The sequence below is a fragment of the Pseudophryne corroboree genome, chromosome 10, assembly GCF_028390025.1.
Source record: "Pseudophryne corroboree isolate aPseCor3 chromosome 10, aPseCor3.hap2, whole genome shotgun sequence".
In the NCBI taxonomy this organism is placed as follows: Eukaryota; Metazoa; Chordata; class Amphibia; order Anura; family Myobatrachidae; genus Pseudophryne; species Pseudophryne corroboree.
The window spans coordinates 372489927-372507153 of record NC_086453.1 but is presented as its reverse complement, the minus strand read 5'-3'; the positions used below and the strand labels follow the sequence as shown (position 1 = coordinate 372507153).

Genomic DNA, 17227 nt, shown 5'->3' with positions numbered 1-17227 from the left:
ATAAGGGACCATTGTATTTGAGCAGAATGAAACAGTAAGTAAAAAGAGACCATTAAATGAAGGGACACCCATTCAGGGCCTGTGCCGGCCTTATCTCCCCCCCGGTGACCTCAGGCTCGCTAACCATAGCCACAGCTGGAGTTCTCACCGCGGATGAGGGGGAAGCTCAAACTGTTGTAGCCTGGGGATCTCTCCTGAGTCGTGCATCTCCTCCCGGGGAGACGGGGTTAGGGTGGCCGTGGACTGCTGCCCATAGGACTGAGCTGGAGATGAAGCCTCCCCACGAGGAGGAGGAGGAGGGCAATCTTCTGGAATATTCTCCATCAAGTAGGTCCGTTCCGGCAATGGGGGGCACCATTCCTCCGTGTCGGAGCTACAGAATGAGAACAGTAAACGTTGGCTGTATGTAATCATTATGTGACATTCCTCGACTGAAACGTTGCATGGGATAAAGGGAAATCTGCATGTCGCCTTACTGCGCGCTCCTAGTGGAACGCTGCCTGCTATTGTATGGGGTCCAAATTTACACACATCGTACATTAGAGCCGACTACAAACAAACTAGAGGCGTGCCAGCAATCTCCTGGCAGGCGCGCCACCATAAGGGGGAGCTGGCACAGTTGCTGGGCGAGGGCTTACTTCATTTCCATATCAGAGTCCTCGTCCTGGAACTGGTTCAGCTCGTTGGCAGGCGGCGGCGGTGGCAGGATTTCTGTCCAGTTCAGAGAAGGGGTTTTAACTGGTTTTCCCATAGATTTCTGTTTTCCAGCCTTGGGAACTGAAACAAAGTAGAATAGCAGCAGATTAATGAGAGCGGCCTGGCGTTAGTACATAGACCGGAGCCCGTCCACAGTCAGGTTTTATAGATAACTATGTATGAACTGGGCAGCTGTCAATGTACCCCGTAAACACGGACTGAGCCTCCACTATCCTAGACGTAAGGAGGAATGGCCGAGGCCACCAAATGCCGTCATTTCCCAAGAGATCTAATCCAGGGATCAGTGATGGAACCTTGCACCGAAACGGTCTATGATAGAAATAATAATGGAATATTTGTAATTACCGTTTTCTGCTTTGTTGCGCTCGGGCTGGGCGTACAGGATTCCAGACGTTCCAGGCTGGGCGTTCCATGAGTTTTCCTCCGATTCTGGGGAGCGCAGGTTCTGTCCTCCATATGGTACAACAGGGGTGGTGGCATAAGGAGTAGTGTGTTGGGGAAAAGCACCATTAAAGGTCCTCATGTCATCACTGGTGGGATCGATGGTGCTGTAGATGGGACCGTCCGAGACACCCGTCCCAAATTTCTCCGTCTGAGCAATGTAGTTTGATATCCCAGCATCTGTCAAACCAAAAGCGGAATGATGGTAAAGGCCTGTGTTACACTTCCCATGCCCGTTACTAGGAGAATCTACAGTGAGTACAGAGGGTCAGTACACAACCCCTCTCCAGGCTCATTATTATATACCAGCAGGTCAGCCATAATCTCTGTGCTGCGTTATATGAACTCCCCACAGCCTGTGTGCGGCGCGGTATGTATAGAATAATGTACAGTGCTGAGCTCACCGTTATAGTATCTCTCCGCCGGGTTGTGATTTGCGGGACAGCAGGTGACGGCGGCCTCTTTTGGTTTGCCGTTTCTCAGGAGGTTGCTTGCCGGCCAGGAGTCCGCCAGCCAGGGGTAGTTGGATGCGCTAGTGGCCAGCAATCCCGGTCTGCAGGACACAGACGTGTATAAAGGTAACCAACGCTGATCTCATCATACAGAGAACATGTGTGTTACATGTTGTGTACATGCAGTATGATCCCCCCAGAGATGGTGTGTGTGTGTGTGTGTGTGTGTGTGTGTGTGTGTGTGTGTGTGTGTGTGTGTGTGTGTGTTACATGTTGTATTTGTGTGTTACATATTCCGTACTTAACTAATGATCTTGTAAGCCCTGGCAGGTGTGTATGTTACATGGTGAGTACATGTGACCCCTCTTACCTGGCAGGTGTGTATGTTACATGGTGTGTACATGTGACCCCTCTTACCTGGCAGGTGTGTATGTTACATGGTAAGTACATGTGACCCCTCTTACCTGGCAGGTGTGTATGTTACATGGTGAGTACATGTGACCCCTCTTACCTGGCAGGTGTGTATGTTACATGGTGTGTACATGTGACCCCTCTTACCTGGCAGGTGTGTATGTTACATGGTGTGTACATGTGACCCCTCTTACCTGGCAGGTGTGTATGTTACATGGTAAGTACATGTGACCCCTCTTACCTGGCAGGTGTGTATGTTACATGGTGAGTACATGTGACCCCTCTTACCTGGCAGGTGTGTATGTTACATGGTGTGTACATGTGACCCCTCTTACCTGGCAGGTGTGTATGTTACATGGTGTGTACATGTGACCCCTCTTACCTGGCAGGTGTGTATGTTACATGGTAAGTACATGTGACCCCTCTTACCTGGCAGGTGTGTATGTTACATGGTGAGTACATGTGACCCCTCTTACCTGGCAGGTGTGTATGTTACATGGTGTGTACATGTGACCCCTCTTACCTGGCAGGTGTGTATGTTACATGGTGAGTACATGTGACCCCTCTTACCTGGCAGGTGTGTATGTTACATGGTGAGTACATGTGACCCCTCTTACCTGGCAGGTGTGTATGTTACATGGTGTGTACATGTGACCCCTCTTACCTGGCAGGTGTGTATGTTACATGGTGAGTACATGTGACCCCTCTTACCTGGCAGGTGTGTATGTTACATGGTGAGTACATGTGACCCCTCTTACCTGGCAGGTGTGTATGTTACATGGTAAGTACATGTGACCCCTCTTACCTGGCAGGTGTGTATGTTACATGGTGTGTACATGTGACCCCTCTTACCTGGCAGGTGTGTATGTTACATGGTGAGTACATGTGACCCCTCTTACCTGGCAGGTGTGTATGGTACATGGTGTGTACATGTGACCCCTCTTACCTGGTAGCTATGTGACTGGACCCATCTGTATGTGGGAAAGACACTGTAAAATAAGGAGAGGATATCATTAGGAAACTCCATAACATGTACAGATATAAACCATTAATCACATCATGACATGCAAGTGTGCAATTACCTGCCGGGGTGTAGGCGAAGGAGGCTGCAGAACAAAGAGAGATGTTATTTTCATGCTCTCACTATATCAGTCACTGGCTCTCACTGTACATGGCACTGGGCCCATCACTATATCAGTCACTGGCTCTCACTGTACATGGCACTGGGCCCATCACTTTATCAGTCACTGGCTCTCGCTGCATGTGTCACTGGTCCCATTACTGTATCAGTCACTGGCTCTCACAGTACAAGTCATTGGTCCTGTTATTGTATTAGTCACTGGCTCTCACTGCACGTGTCACTGGTCCCGTTACTATATCAGTCACTGGCTCTGTTACTGTATCAGTCACTGGTCCCGTTACTGTATCAGTCACTGGCTCTGTTACTGTATCAGTCACTGGCTCTCACTGCACGTGTCACTGGTCCCATTACTATATCAGTCACTGGCTCTGTTACTGTATCAGTCACTGGCTCTCACTGCATGTGTCACTGGTCCCGTTACTGTATCAGTCACTGGTTCTCACTGCACGTGTCACTGGTCCCGTTACTGTATCAGTCACTGGCTCTCACTGTACAAGTCACTGGTCCCATTACTGTATTAGTCACTGGCTCTCACTGCACGTGTCACTGGTCCCATTACTATATCCGTAACTGGCTCTCACTGTACAAGTCACTGGTCCTGTTACTGTATCAGTCACTGGCTCTCACTGCATGTGTCACTGGTCCCGTTACAGTAACAGAGCCAGTGACTGATACAGTATCAGTCACTGGCACTCACTGCATGTGTCACTGGTCCCGTTACTGTATCAGTCACTGGCTCTGTTACTGTATCAGTCACTGGCTCTCACTGCACGTGTCACTGGTCCCGTTACTGTATCAGTCACTGGCTCTCACTGTACAAGTCACTGGTCCCATTACTGTATTAGTCACTGGCTCTCACTGCACGTGTCACTGGTCCCATTACTATATCAGTCACTGGCTCTCACTGTACAAGTCACTGGTCCTGTTACTGTATCAGTCACTGGTTCTCACTGCACGTGTCACTGGTCCCATTACTATATCAGTCACTGGCTCTCACTGTACAAGTCACTGGTCCTGTTACTGTATCAGTCACTGGCTCTCACTGTACAAGTCACTGGCTCTGTTACTGTATCAGTCACTGGCTCTCACTGCACGTGTCACTGGTTCCGTTACTGTATCAGTCACTGGCTCTCACTGTACAAGTCACTGGTCCCATTACTGTATTAGTCACTGGCTCTCACTGCACGTGTCACTGGTCCCATTACTATATCAGTCACTGGCTCTCACTGTACAAGTCACTGGTCCTGTTACTGTATCAGTCACTGGTCTCACTGCACGTGTCACTGGTCCTGTTACTGTATCAGTCACTGGCTCTGTTACTGTATCAGTCACTGGCTCTGTTACTGTATCAGTCACTGGTCTCACTGCACGTGTCACTGGTCCTGTTACTGTATCAGTCCCTGGCTCTCACTGTACAAGTCATTGGTCCCATTACTGTATCAGTCCCTGGCTCTCACTGCACGTGTCACTGGTCCCGTTACTGTATCAGTCACTGGATCTCACTGTACAAGTCACTGGTCCCATTACTGTATCAGTCCCTGGCTCTCACTGCACGTGTCACTGGTCCTGTTACTGTATCAGTCCCTGGTTCTCACTGTACAAGTCATTGGTCCCATTACTGTATCAGTCCCTGGCTCTCACTGCACGTGTCACTGGTCCCGTTACTGTATCAGTCACTGGCTCTCACTGTACAAGTCATTGGTCCTGTTACTGTATCAGTCACTGGCTCTCACTGCACGTGTCACTGGGCCCATTACTATATCAGTCACTGGCTCTCACTGCACGTGTCACTGGTCCTGTTACTGTATCAGTCACTGGTCCTCACTGGACGTGTCACTGGTCCCGTTACTGTATCAGTCACTGGTTCTCACTGGACGTGTCACTGGTCCCGTTACTGTATCAGTCACTGGTCCTCACTGGACGTGTCACTGGTCCCGTTACTGTATCAGTCACTGGTTCTCACTGGACGTGTCACTGGTCCCGTTACTGTATCAGTCACTGGTTCTCACTGGACGTGTCACTGTTCCCGTTACTGTATCAGTCACTGGTCCTCACTGGACGTGTCACTGGTCCCGTTACTGTATCAGTCACTGGTTCTCACTGCACGTGTCACTGGTCCCGTTACTGTATCAGTCACTGGTTCTCACTGCACGTGTCACTGGTCCCGTTACTGTATCAGTCACTGGCTCTCACTGAACGGGTCACTGGTCCTGTTACTGTATCAGTCACTGGTTCTCACTGCACGTGTCACTGGTCCCATTACTATATCAGTCACTGGCTCTCACTGTACAAGTCACTGGTCCTGTTACTGTATCAGTCACTGGCTCTCACTGTACAAGTCACTGGCTCTGTTACTGTATCAGTCACTGGCTCTCACTGGACGTGTCACTGGTCCTGTTACTGTATTAGTCACTGGTTCTCACTGGACGTGTCACTGGTCCTGTTACTGTATCAGTCACTGGCTCTGTTACTGTATCAGCCACTGGCTCTGTTACTGTATCAGTCCCTGGCTCTCACTGCACGTGTCACTGGTCCCGTTACTGTATCAGTCACTGGTTCTCACTGCACGTGTCACTGGTCCCGTTACTGTATCAGTCACTGGTTCTCACTGCACGTGTCACTGGTCCCGTTACTGTATCAGTCACTGGTTCTCACTGCACGTGTCACTGGTCCCGTTACTGTATCAGTCACTGGCTCTCACTGAACGGGTCACTGGTCCTGTTACTGTATCAGTCACTGGCTCTGTTACTGTATCAGCCACTGGCTCTGTTACTGTATCAGTCCCTGGCTCTCACTGCACGTGTCACTGGTCCCGTTACTGTATCAGTCACTGGCTCTGTTACTGTATCAGTCACTGGCTCTCGCTGCATGTGTCACTGGTCCCGTTACTGTATCAGTCACTGGCTCTCACTGTACAAGTCACTGGTCCTATTACTGTATCAGTCACCGGCTCTCACTGCACGTGTCACTGGGCCCATTACTATATCAGTCACAGGCTCTCACTGCACGTGTCACTGGTCCCGATACTGTATCAGTCACTGGCTCTGTTACTGTATCAGTCACTGGCTCTGTTACTGTATCAGTCACTGGCTCTGTTACTGTATCAGTCACTGGCTCTCGCTGCATGTGTCACTGGTCCCGTTACTGTGTCAGTCACTGGCTCTCACTGTACAAGTCACTGGTCCTGTTACTGTATTAGTCACTGGCTCTCACTGCACGTGTCACTGGTCCCGTTACTGTATCAGTCACTGGCTCTCACTGCACGTGTCACTGGTCCCGTTACTGTATCAGTCACTGGCTCTGTTACTGTATCAGTCACTGGCTCTGTTACTGTATCAGTCACTGGCTCTGTTACTGTATCAGTCACTGGCTCTCGCTGCATGTGTCACTGGTCCCGTTACTGTGTCAGTCACTGGCTCTCACTGTACAAGTCACTGGTCCTGTTACTGTATTAGTCACTGGCTCTCACTGGACGTGTCACTGGTCCCGTTACTGTATCAGTCACTGGTTCTCACTGGACGTGTCACTGGTCCCGTTACTGTATCAGTCACTGGTTCTCACTGGACGTGTCACTGGTCCCGTTACTGTATCAGTCACTGGTTCTCACTGGACGTGTCACTGGTCCCGTTACTGTATCAGTCACTGGTCCTCACTGGACGTGTCACTGGTCCCGTTACTGTATCAGTCACTGGTTCTCACTGGACGTGTCACTGGTCACGTTACTGTATCAGTCACTGGTTCTGTTACTGTATCAGTCACTGGCTCTCGCTGCATGTGTCACTGGTCCCGTTACTGTGTCAGTCACTGGCTCTCACTGTACAAGTCACTGGTCCTGTTACTGTATCAGTCACTGGCTCTCACTGTACAAGTCACTGGTCCTGTTACTGTATTAGTCACTGGCTCTCACTGCACGTGTCACTGGTCCCGTTACTGTATCAGTCACTGGCTCTCACTGCACGTGTCACTGGTCCCATTACTGTATCAGTTACTGGCTCTCACTGCACGTGTCACTGGTCCCGTTACTGTATCAGTCACTGGCTCTGTTACTGTATCAGTCACTGGCTCTGTTACTATATCAGTCACTGGCTCTCACTGCACGTGTCACTGGTCCCGTTACTGTATCAGTCACTGGTTCTCACTGCACGTGTCACTGGTCCCGTTACTGTATCAGTCACTGGTTCTCACTGCATGTGTCACTGGTCCCGTTACTGTATCAGTCCCTGGCTCTCACTGTACAAGTCACTGGTCCTGTTACTGTATCAGTCACTGGCTTTGTTACTGTATCAGTCACTGGCTCTCACTGCACGTGTCACTGGTCCCATTACTATATCAGTTACTGGCTCTCACTGCATGTGTCACTGGTCCCGTTACTGTATCAGTCACTGGTTCTCACTGTACAAGTCACTGGTCCTGTTACTGTATCAGTCACTGGCTCTCACTGTACAAGTCACTGGTCCTGTTACTGTATTAGTCACTGGCTCTCACTGCACGTGTCACTGGTCCCGTTACTGTATCAGTCACTGGCTCTCACTGCACGTGTCACTGGTCCCATTACTATATCAGTTACTGGCTCTCACTGCATGTGTCACTGGTCCCGTTACTGTATCAGTCACTGGTTCTCACTGTACAAGTCACTGGTCCTGTTACTGTATCAGTCACTGGCTCTCACTGTACAAGTCACTGGTCCTGTTACTGTATCAGTCACTGGCTCTCACTGTACAAGTCACTGGTCCTGTTACTGTATTAGTCACTGGCTCTCACTGCACGTGTCACTGGTCCCTTTACTGTATCAGTCCCTGGCTCTGTTACTGTATCAGTCACTGGCTCTGTTACTGTATCAGTCACTGGCTCTCACTGTACAAGTCACTGGCTCTGTTACTGTATCAGTCACTGGCTCTCACTGCACGTGTCACTGGTCCCGTTACTGTATCAGTCACTGGTTCTCACTGGACGTGTCACTGGTCCCGTTACTGTATCAGTCACTGGTTCTCACTGGACGTGTCACTGGTCCCGTTACTGTATCAGTCACTGGTTCTCACTGGACGTGTCACTGGTCCCGTTACTGTATCAGTCACTGGTCCTCACTGGACGTGTCACTGGTCCCGTTACTGTATCAGTCACTGGTTCTCACTGCACGTGTCACTGGTCCCGTTACTGTATCAGTCACTGGCTCTCACTGAACGGGTCACTGGTCCTGTTACTGTATCAGTCCCTGGCTCTCACTGCACGTGTCACTGGTCCCATTACTATATCAGTCACTGGCTCTGTTACTGTATCAGTCACTGGCTCTCGCTGCATGTGTCACTGGTCCCGTTACTGTATCAGTCACTGGCTCTCACTGTACAAGTCACTGGTCCTGTTACTGTATCAGTCACCGGCTCTCACTGCACGTGTCACTGGGCCCATTACTATATCAGTCACTGGCTCTCACTGCACGTGTCACTGGTCCCGATACTGTATCAGTCACTGGCTCTGTTACTGTATCAGTCACTGGCTCTGTTACTGTATCAGTCACTGGCTCTGTTACTGTATCAGTCACTGGCTCTCGCTGCATGTGTCACTGGTCCCGTTACTGTGTCAGTCACTGGCTCTCACTGTACAAGTCACTGGTCCTGTTACTGTATTAGTCACTGGCTCTCACTGCACGTGTCACTGGTCCCGTTACTGTATCAGTCACTGGCTCTCACTGCACGTGTCACTGGTCCCATTACTATATCAGTTACTGGCTCTCACTGCACGTGTCACTGGTCACGTTACTGTATCAGTCACTGGCTCTGTTACTGTATCAGTCACTGGCTCTCGCTGCATGTGTCACTGGTCCCGTTACTGTGTCAGTCACTGGCTCTCACTGTACAAGTCACTGTATTAGTCACTGGCTCTCACTGTACAAGTCACTGGTCCTGTTACTGTATCAGTCACTGGCTCTCACTGTACAAGTCACTGGTCCTGTTACTGTATCAGTCACTGGCTCTCACTGTACAAGTCACTGGTCCTGTTACTGTATTAGTCACTGGCTCTCACTGCACGTGTCACTGGTCCCGTTACTGTATCAGTCACTGGCTCTGTTACTGTATCAGTCACTGGCTCTGTTACTGTATCAGTCACTGGCTCTGTTACTGTATCAGTCACTGGCTCTCACTGTACAAGTCACTGGCTCTGTTACTGTATCAGTCACTGGCTCTCACTGCACGTGTCACTGGTCCCGTTACTGTATCAGTCACTGGCTCTCACTGCACGTGTCACTGGTCCCATTACTATATCAGTTACTGGCTCTCACTGCACGTGTCACTGGTCCCGTTACTGTATCAGTCACTGGCTCTCACTGTACAAGTCACTGGCTCTGTTACTGTATCAGTCACTGGCTCTCACTGCACGTGTCACTGGTCCCGTTACTGTATCAGTCACTGGCTCTCACTGCACGTGTCACTGGTCCCATTACTATATCAGTCACTGGCTCTCACTGTACAAGTCACTGGTCCTGTTACTGTATCAGTCACTGGCTCTCACTGTACAAGTCACTGGCTCTGTTACTGTATCAGTCACTGGACGTGTCACTAGTCCCGTTACTGTATCAGTCACTGGTTCTCACTGGACGTGTCACTGGTCCCGTTACCGTATCAGTCACTGGTTCTCACTGGACGTGTCACTGGTCCCGTTACTGTATCAGTCACTGGTTCTCACTGGACGTGTCACTGGTCCCGTTACTGTATCAGTCACTGGCTCTCACTGCACGTGTCACTGGTCCTGTTACTGTATCAGTTCCTGGCTCTCACTGCACGTGTCACTGGCTCTGTTACTGTATCAGTCACTGGCTCTGTTACTGTATCAGTCACTGGCTCTCGCTGCATGTGTCACTGGTCCCGTTACTGTATCAGTCACTGGCTCTCACTGTACAAGTCACTGGTCCTGTTACTGTATCAGTCACCGGCTCTCACTGCACGTGTCACTGGGCCCATTACTATATCAGTCACTGGCTCTCACTGCACGTGTCACTGGTCCCGATACTGTATCAGTCACTGGCTCTGTTACTGTATCAGTCACTGGCTCTGTTACTGTATCAGTCACTGGCTCTGTTACTGTATCAGTCACTGGCTCTGTTACTGTATCAGTCACTGGCTCTCGCTGCATGTGTCACTGGTCACGTTACTGTGTCAGTCACTGGCTCTCACTGTACAAGTCACTGGTCCTGTTACTGTATTAGTCACTGGCTCTCACTGCACGTGTCACTGGTCCCGTTACTGTATCAGTCACTGGCTCTCACTGCACGTGTCACTGGTCCCATTACTATATCAGTTACTGGCTCTCACTGCACGTGTCACTGGTCCCGTTACTGTATCAGTCACTGGCTCTGTTACTGTATCAGTCACTGGCTCTGTTACTGTATCAGTCACTGGCTCTCGCTGCATGTGTCACTGGTCCCGTTACTGTGTCAGTCACTGGCTCTCACTGTACAAGTCACTGGTCCTGTTACTGTATTAGTCACTGGCTCTCACTGTACAAGTCACTGGTCCTGTTACTGTATCAGTCACTGGCTCTCACTGTACAAGTCACTGGTCCTGTTACTGTATTAGTCACTGGCTCTCACTGCACGTGTCACTGGTCTCGTTACTGTATCAGTCACTGGCTCTGTTACTGTATCAGTCACTGGCTCTGTTACTGTATCAGTCACTGGCTCTCACTGTACAAGTCACTGGCTCTGTTACTGTATCAGTCACTGGCTCTCACTGCACGTGTCACTGGTCCCATTACTATATCAGTTACTGGCTCTCACTGCACGTGTCACTAGGCCCATTACTATATCAGTCACTGGCTCTCACTGCACGTGTCACTGGTCCCGTTACTGTATCAGTCACTGGCTCTGTTACTGTATCAGTCACTGGCTCTGTTACTGTATCAGTCACTGGCTCTGTTACTGTATCAGTCACTGGCTCTGTTACTGTATCAGTCACTGGCTCTCGCTGCATGTGTCACTGGTCCCGTTACTGTATCAGTCACTGGTTCTCACTGGACGTGTCACTGGTCCCGTTACTGTATCAGTCACTGGCTCTGTTACTGTATCAGTCACTGGCTCTGTTACTGTATCAGTCACTGGCTCTCACTGTACAAGTCACTGGCTCTGTTACTGTATCAGTCACTGGCTCTCACTGCACGTGTCACTGGTCCCGTTACTGTATCAGTCACTGGCTCTCACTGCACGTGTCACTGGTCCCATTACTATATCAGTTACTGGCTCTCACTGCACGTGTCACTAGGCCCATTACTATATCAGTCACTGGCTCTCACTGCACGTGTCACTGGTCCCATTACTATATCAGTTACTGGCTCTCACTGCATGTGTCACTGGTCCCGTTACTGTATCAGTCACTGGTTCTCACTGTACAAGTCACTGGTCCTGTTACTGTATCAGTCACTGGCTCTCACTGTACAAGTCACTGGCTCTGTTACTGTATCAGTCACTGGCTCTCACTGCACGTGTCACTGGTCCCGTTACTGTATCAGTCACTGGTTCTCACTGGACGTGTCACTGGTCCCGTTACTGTATCAGTCACTGGTTCTCACTGGACGTGTCACTGGTCCCGTTACTGTATCAGTCACTGGTTCTCACTGGACGTGTCACTGGTCCCGTTACTGTATCAGTCACTGGTTCTCACTGGACGTGTCACTGGTCCCGTTACTGTATCAGTCACTGGTTCTCACTGCACGTGTCACTGGTCCTGTTACTGTATCAGTCACTGGCTCTCACTGTACAAGTCACTGGTCCTGTTACTGTATCAGTCACTGGCTCTGTTACTGTATCAGTCACTGGCTCTCACTGCACGTGTCACTGGTCCCATTACTATATCAGTCACTGGCTCTCACTGCACGTGTCACTGGTCCCATTACTATATCAGTTACTGGCTCTCACTGCATGTGTCACTGGTCCCGTTACTGTATCAGTCACTGGTTCTCACTGTACAAGTCACTGGTCCTGTTACTGTATCAGTCACTGGCTCTCACTGTACAAGTCACTGGTCCTGTTACTGTATTAGTCACTGGCTCTCACTGTACAAGTCACTGGTCCTGTTACTGTATCAGTCACTGGCTCTCACTGCACGTGTCACTGGTCCCATTACTATATCAGTCACTGGCTCTCACTGCACGTGTCACTGGTCCCGTTACTGTATCAGTCACTGGCTCTGTTACTGTATCAGTCACTGGCTCTGTTACTGTATCAGTCACTGGCTCTCACTGTACAAGTCACTGGTCCTGTTACTGTATCAGTCACTGGCTCTCACTGTACAAGTCACTGGTCCCGTTACTGTATCAGTCACTGGTTCTCACTGGACGTGTCACTGGTCCCGTTACTGTATCAGTCACTGGTTCTCACTGCACGTGTCACTGGTCCTGTTACTGTATCAGTCCCTGGCTCTCACTGCACGTGTCACTGGTCCCGTTACTGTATCAGTCACTGGTTCTCACTGCACGTGTCACTGGTCCTGTTACTGTATCAGTCACTGGCTCTCACTGTACAAGTCACTGGTCCCATTACTGTATCAGTCCCTGGCTCTCACTGTACAAGTCACTGGTCCCATTACTGTATCAGTCACTGGCTCTCACTGTACAAGTCACTGGTCCCATTACTGTATCAGTCCCTGGCTCTCACTGCACGTGTCACTGGTCCTGTTACTGTATCAGTCCCTGGCTCTCACTGCACGTGTCACTGGTCCCGTTACTGTATCAGTCACTGGCTCTCACTGTACAAGTCACTGGTCCCATTACTATATCAGTCACTGGAACCATTACTGGCTGTCGTTGTCTGGGTGAGTGTCCCATCACTGGTGACGCAGTACACGGCGGTGGTTACCTGTATAGTGGCTCAGCTCTTTCCTCTTCTTCCTGCGGCAGTATATCCAGACACTGAAGCACATAAGGATCACCCAGCACGCCCCACCGATGCCTGCAATGAACGCCGGCTGCTTCACCACGTCCGTGATCTGCTCCGTCAGACTGACGTTATCAGCGCTGGTAACCGGAACGTGATCGGAAGACGCTTCTGGGCAGAAGAGAAGATGGTATTACCGGTACCACATCAGGTCAAGCATGTACATGTGACCGGGTCACGGGTCAGGCACTTACTGATCTGGATGGTGATTGGCTGGCTCTTCACTCCGAATCCAGCACTTGTTGCTGCAGCAACTTCAACGCGGTAAAGAATCCCGGGAACGAGGCCCCGTATGACGGTGCTGTGCAGTGCTCCGTCCACTGTCCGGTTTATGTGGTAGCGGGATTCATTTCCCAGGCACCAAATCTGTGGTCAAAACAAGAGTGAGCGTCAGTGCGGGCGCTCCCTGCGCCTCATACTATGATGTTATAATACAGTGTATTACGTAGAAACATGGAGGGGGCTATGTGGCAAGTATTCGCCACGATAAGGGGAGGGGGCGTTAGACATGCCCAGTTTTACTCACCCGATAGTCCTGGATAATCCCGTTCTGGTGCTCGACGGGCGGCGGCTCCCACGTGATGCTGATATTGGTGCTGTTGCTCGTTCCCACCGTGACCACGGCGACTGATTGCGGCGCTGCGCTGGGAACTGGGAACGACAGAGACAGTCTATGTACACTGCTGACAGTCATATAGGATGCTTTACATCTGACTGCTCATACGGGGTGTAGTATGGTATGCCGGCGGCTGGGCTCCCGGCGACCAGCATACCGGCGTCGGGAGCCCGACTGCTGGCATACCGACAGTGTGGCGAGCGCAAATGAGCCCCTTGCGGGCTCACTGCGCTCGCCACGCTGCGGGCACGGTGGCGCGCTATGCGCACCACGCTATTTTATTCTCCCTTCAGGGGGGTCGTGGACCCCCACGAGGGAGAATAAGTGTCGGGCTGCCGGGATTCCGGCGCCGGTATACTGTGCGCCAGGATCCCGACAGTCAGCATACTGAAGACCACCCCTCATACGTTCCACTTCATCAGATAATACAATAATCCCCGATGGGATGTTACGTGGACGTGGTCATTGCTTGCTGGTGCAAGTGATACTGCGCCAGATCAGACGTGTGAGCTGCATGGTTTCAGGTGACCATTAATGGCGGTGTGTGTGTATATCTATCTATCTCTGCGAGTATAGCTGGGGGTACAATAAGAGAATAATAATAATTGTCCTGTTTTATACTCATCAGAGATATATTACACCGTATAAGGGGGATGAACATTCTGCACCATAACTACTTACATTTCCTCTGTTGTATCTGAGATAAGCTGATCAGTGTATATATAATATACACACACTGTACACAGTATCAGCACCCAGTGATGTCTATAACGACATAGTATAACACAACAGAACAGATGTGTCTTCAGTGCGGAGTAATATGTTTCCGCTGTTCCTGAAGTTACATCTCGGCCTTATTATCTTACAGGGAAATGAAACTTCAGACAGCGGTGGTTTGTGCAAACGATACATAACTGTGCCTGGCACACAGTGCTCCCCCTGGCTGTGTCATAACATGTGTGCGTGTCAGTAACACACTTGCCTGGCTCAGGTGACTTGTTACACAGCGTCAGGAAGACGTCCACACTATGCACTGACCTGGCCTCCTGTCTCTCTACGGATTCCATGTAACACAGCGTCAGGAAGACATCCACACTATACACTGGCCTCCTGTCTCTCTGCGGATTCCGTGTGACACAGCGTCAGGAAGACATCCACACTATACACTGGCCTCCTATCTCTCTGCGGAGTCCGTGTTACACAGCGTCAGGAAGACAACCACACTATACACTGGCCTCCTGTCTCTCTGCGGATTCCGTGTGACACAGCATGAGGAAGACATCCACACTATACACTGGCCTCCTATCTCTCTGCGGAGTCCGTGTTACACAGCGTCAGGAAGACAACCACACTATACACTGGCCTCCTGTCTCTCTGCAGATTCCATGTAACACAGCGTCAGGAAGACATCCACACTATACACTGGCCTCCTATCTCTCTGCGGGTTCCGTGTTACACAGCATCAGGAAGACATCCACACTATACACTGGCCTCCTATCTCTCTGCGGATTCCATGTAACACAGCGTCAGGAAGACATCCACACTATACACTGGCCTCCTGTCTCTCTGCGGATTCCGTGTGACACAGCGTCAGGAAGACATCCACACTATACACTGGCCTCCTATCTCTCTGCGGATTCCATGTGACACAGCGTCAGGAAGACATCCACACTATACACTGGCCTCCTGTCTCTCTGCGGATTCCGTGTGACACAGCGTCAGGAAGACATCCACACTATACACTGGCCTCCTGTCTCTCTGAGGGTTCCGTGTAACACAGCGTCAGGAAGACATCCACACTATACACTGGCCTCCTGTCTCTCTGCGGATTCCATGTAACACAGCGTCAGGAAGACATCCACACTATACACTGGCCTCCTGTCTCTCTGCGGATTCCGTGTGACACAGCGTCAGGAAGACATCCACACTATACACTGGCCTCCTATCTCTCTGCGGATTCCATGTGACACAGCGTCAGGAAGACATCCACACTATACACTGGCCTCCTGTCTCTCTGCGGATTCCGTGTGACACAGCGTCAGGAAGACATCCACACTATACACTGGCCTCCTGTCTCTCTGCGGGTTCCGTGTAACACAGCGTCAGGAAGACATCCACACTATACACTGGCCTCCTATCTCTCTGCGGAGTCCGTGTGACACAGCATCAGGAAGACATCCACACTATACACTGGCCTCCTGTCTCTCTGCGGAGTCCGTGTGACACAGCGTCAGGAAGACATCCACACTATACACTGGCCTCCTATCTCTCTGCGGATTCCGTGTGACACAGCGTCAGGAAGACATCCACACTATACACTGGCCTCCTGTCTCTGCGGATTCCATGTGACACAGCGTCAGGAAGACATCCACACTATACACTGGCCTCCTATCTCTCTGCGGAGTCCGTGTTACACAGCGTCAGGAAGACAACCACACTATACACTGGCCTCCTATCTCTCTGCGGATTCCGTGTTACACAGCGTCAGGAAGACATCCACACTATACACTGGCCTGGCCTCCTATCTCTCTGCGGAGTCCGTGTGACACAGCGTCAGGAAGACATCCACACTATACACTGGCCTGGCCTCCTATCTCTCTGCGGAGTCCGTGTGACACAGCGTCAGGAAGACATCCACACTATACACTGGCCTGGCCTCCTATCTCTCTGTGGAGTCCGTGTGACACAGCGTCAGGAAGACATCCACACTATACACTGGCCTGGCCTCCTATCTCTCTGCGGATTCCATGTAACACAGTGTCAGGAAGACATCCACACTATACACTGGCCTCCTATCTCTCTGCGGATTCCATGTAACACAGCGTCAGGAAGACATCCACACTATACACTGGCCTCCTGTCTCTCTGCGGATTCCGTGTGACACAGCGTCAGGAAGACATCCACACTATACACTGGCCTCCTATCTCTCTGCGGATTCCGTGTGACACAGCGTCAGGAAGACATCCACACTATACACTGGCCTCCTATCTCTCTGCGGATTCCGTGTGACACAGCGTCAGGAAGACATCCACACTATACACTGGCCTCCTGTCTCTGCGGATTCCATGTGACACAGCGTCAGGAAGACATCCACACTATACACTGGCCTCCTATCTCTCTGCGGATTCCATGTAACACAGCGTCAGGAAGACATCCACACTATACACTGGCCTCCTATCTCTCTGCGGAGTCCATGTAACACAGCGTCAGGAAGACATCCACACTATACACTGGCCTCCTATCTCTCTGCGGATTCCATGTGACACAGCGTCAGGAAGATATCCACACTATACACTGGCCTCCTATCTCTCTGCGGATTCCATGTAACACAGCGTCAGGAAGACATCCACACTATACACTGGCCTCCTGTCTCTCTGCGGATTCCATGTGACACAGCGTCAGGAAGACATCCACACTATACACTGGCCTCCTGTCTCTCTGCGGATTCCGTGTGACACAGCGTCAGGAAGACATCCACACTATACACTGGCCTCCTATCTCTCTGCGGATTCCGTGTAACACAGCGT

The 17227-nt window shown here is 50.7% G+C and overlaps 1 protein-coding gene across 7 annotated transcripts in view; it reads right to left on the bottom strand.

Moving 5' to 3' along the window:
* Positions 1 to 17227, bottom strand: part of ROBO3 (roundabout guidance receptor 3) — a 510456-nt gene that overhangs the window by 25231 nt on the left and 467998 nt on the right. For 5 of the 7 annotated variants that reach the window (XM_063943746.1, XM_063943744.1, XM_063943748.1 and 2 more), the window contains 9 exons: positions 13611 to 13735; positions 13279 to 13450; positions 13007 to 13195; positions 3104 to 3127; positions 2968 to 3010; positions 1563 to 1711; positions 1063 to 1338; positions 639 to 777; positions 149 to 373 (listed from right to left, as the gene is read on the bottom strand). In XM_063943746.1, the coding sequence (XP_063799816.1) occupies positions 149 to 373; positions 639 to 777; positions 1063 to 1338; positions 1563 to 1711; positions 2968 to 3010; positions 3104 to 3127; positions 13007 to 13195; positions 13279 to 13450; positions 13611 to 13735 (1342 nt within the window). The remainder of the gene's footprint in view (positions 1 to 148; positions 374 to 638; positions 778 to 1062; positions 1339 to 1562; positions 1712 to 2967; positions 3011 to 3103; positions 3128 to 13006; positions 13196 to 13278; positions 13451 to 13610; positions 13736 to 17227) is intronic. The other 2 variants (XM_063943745.1, XM_063943747.1) reach the window with 2 other exon arrangements.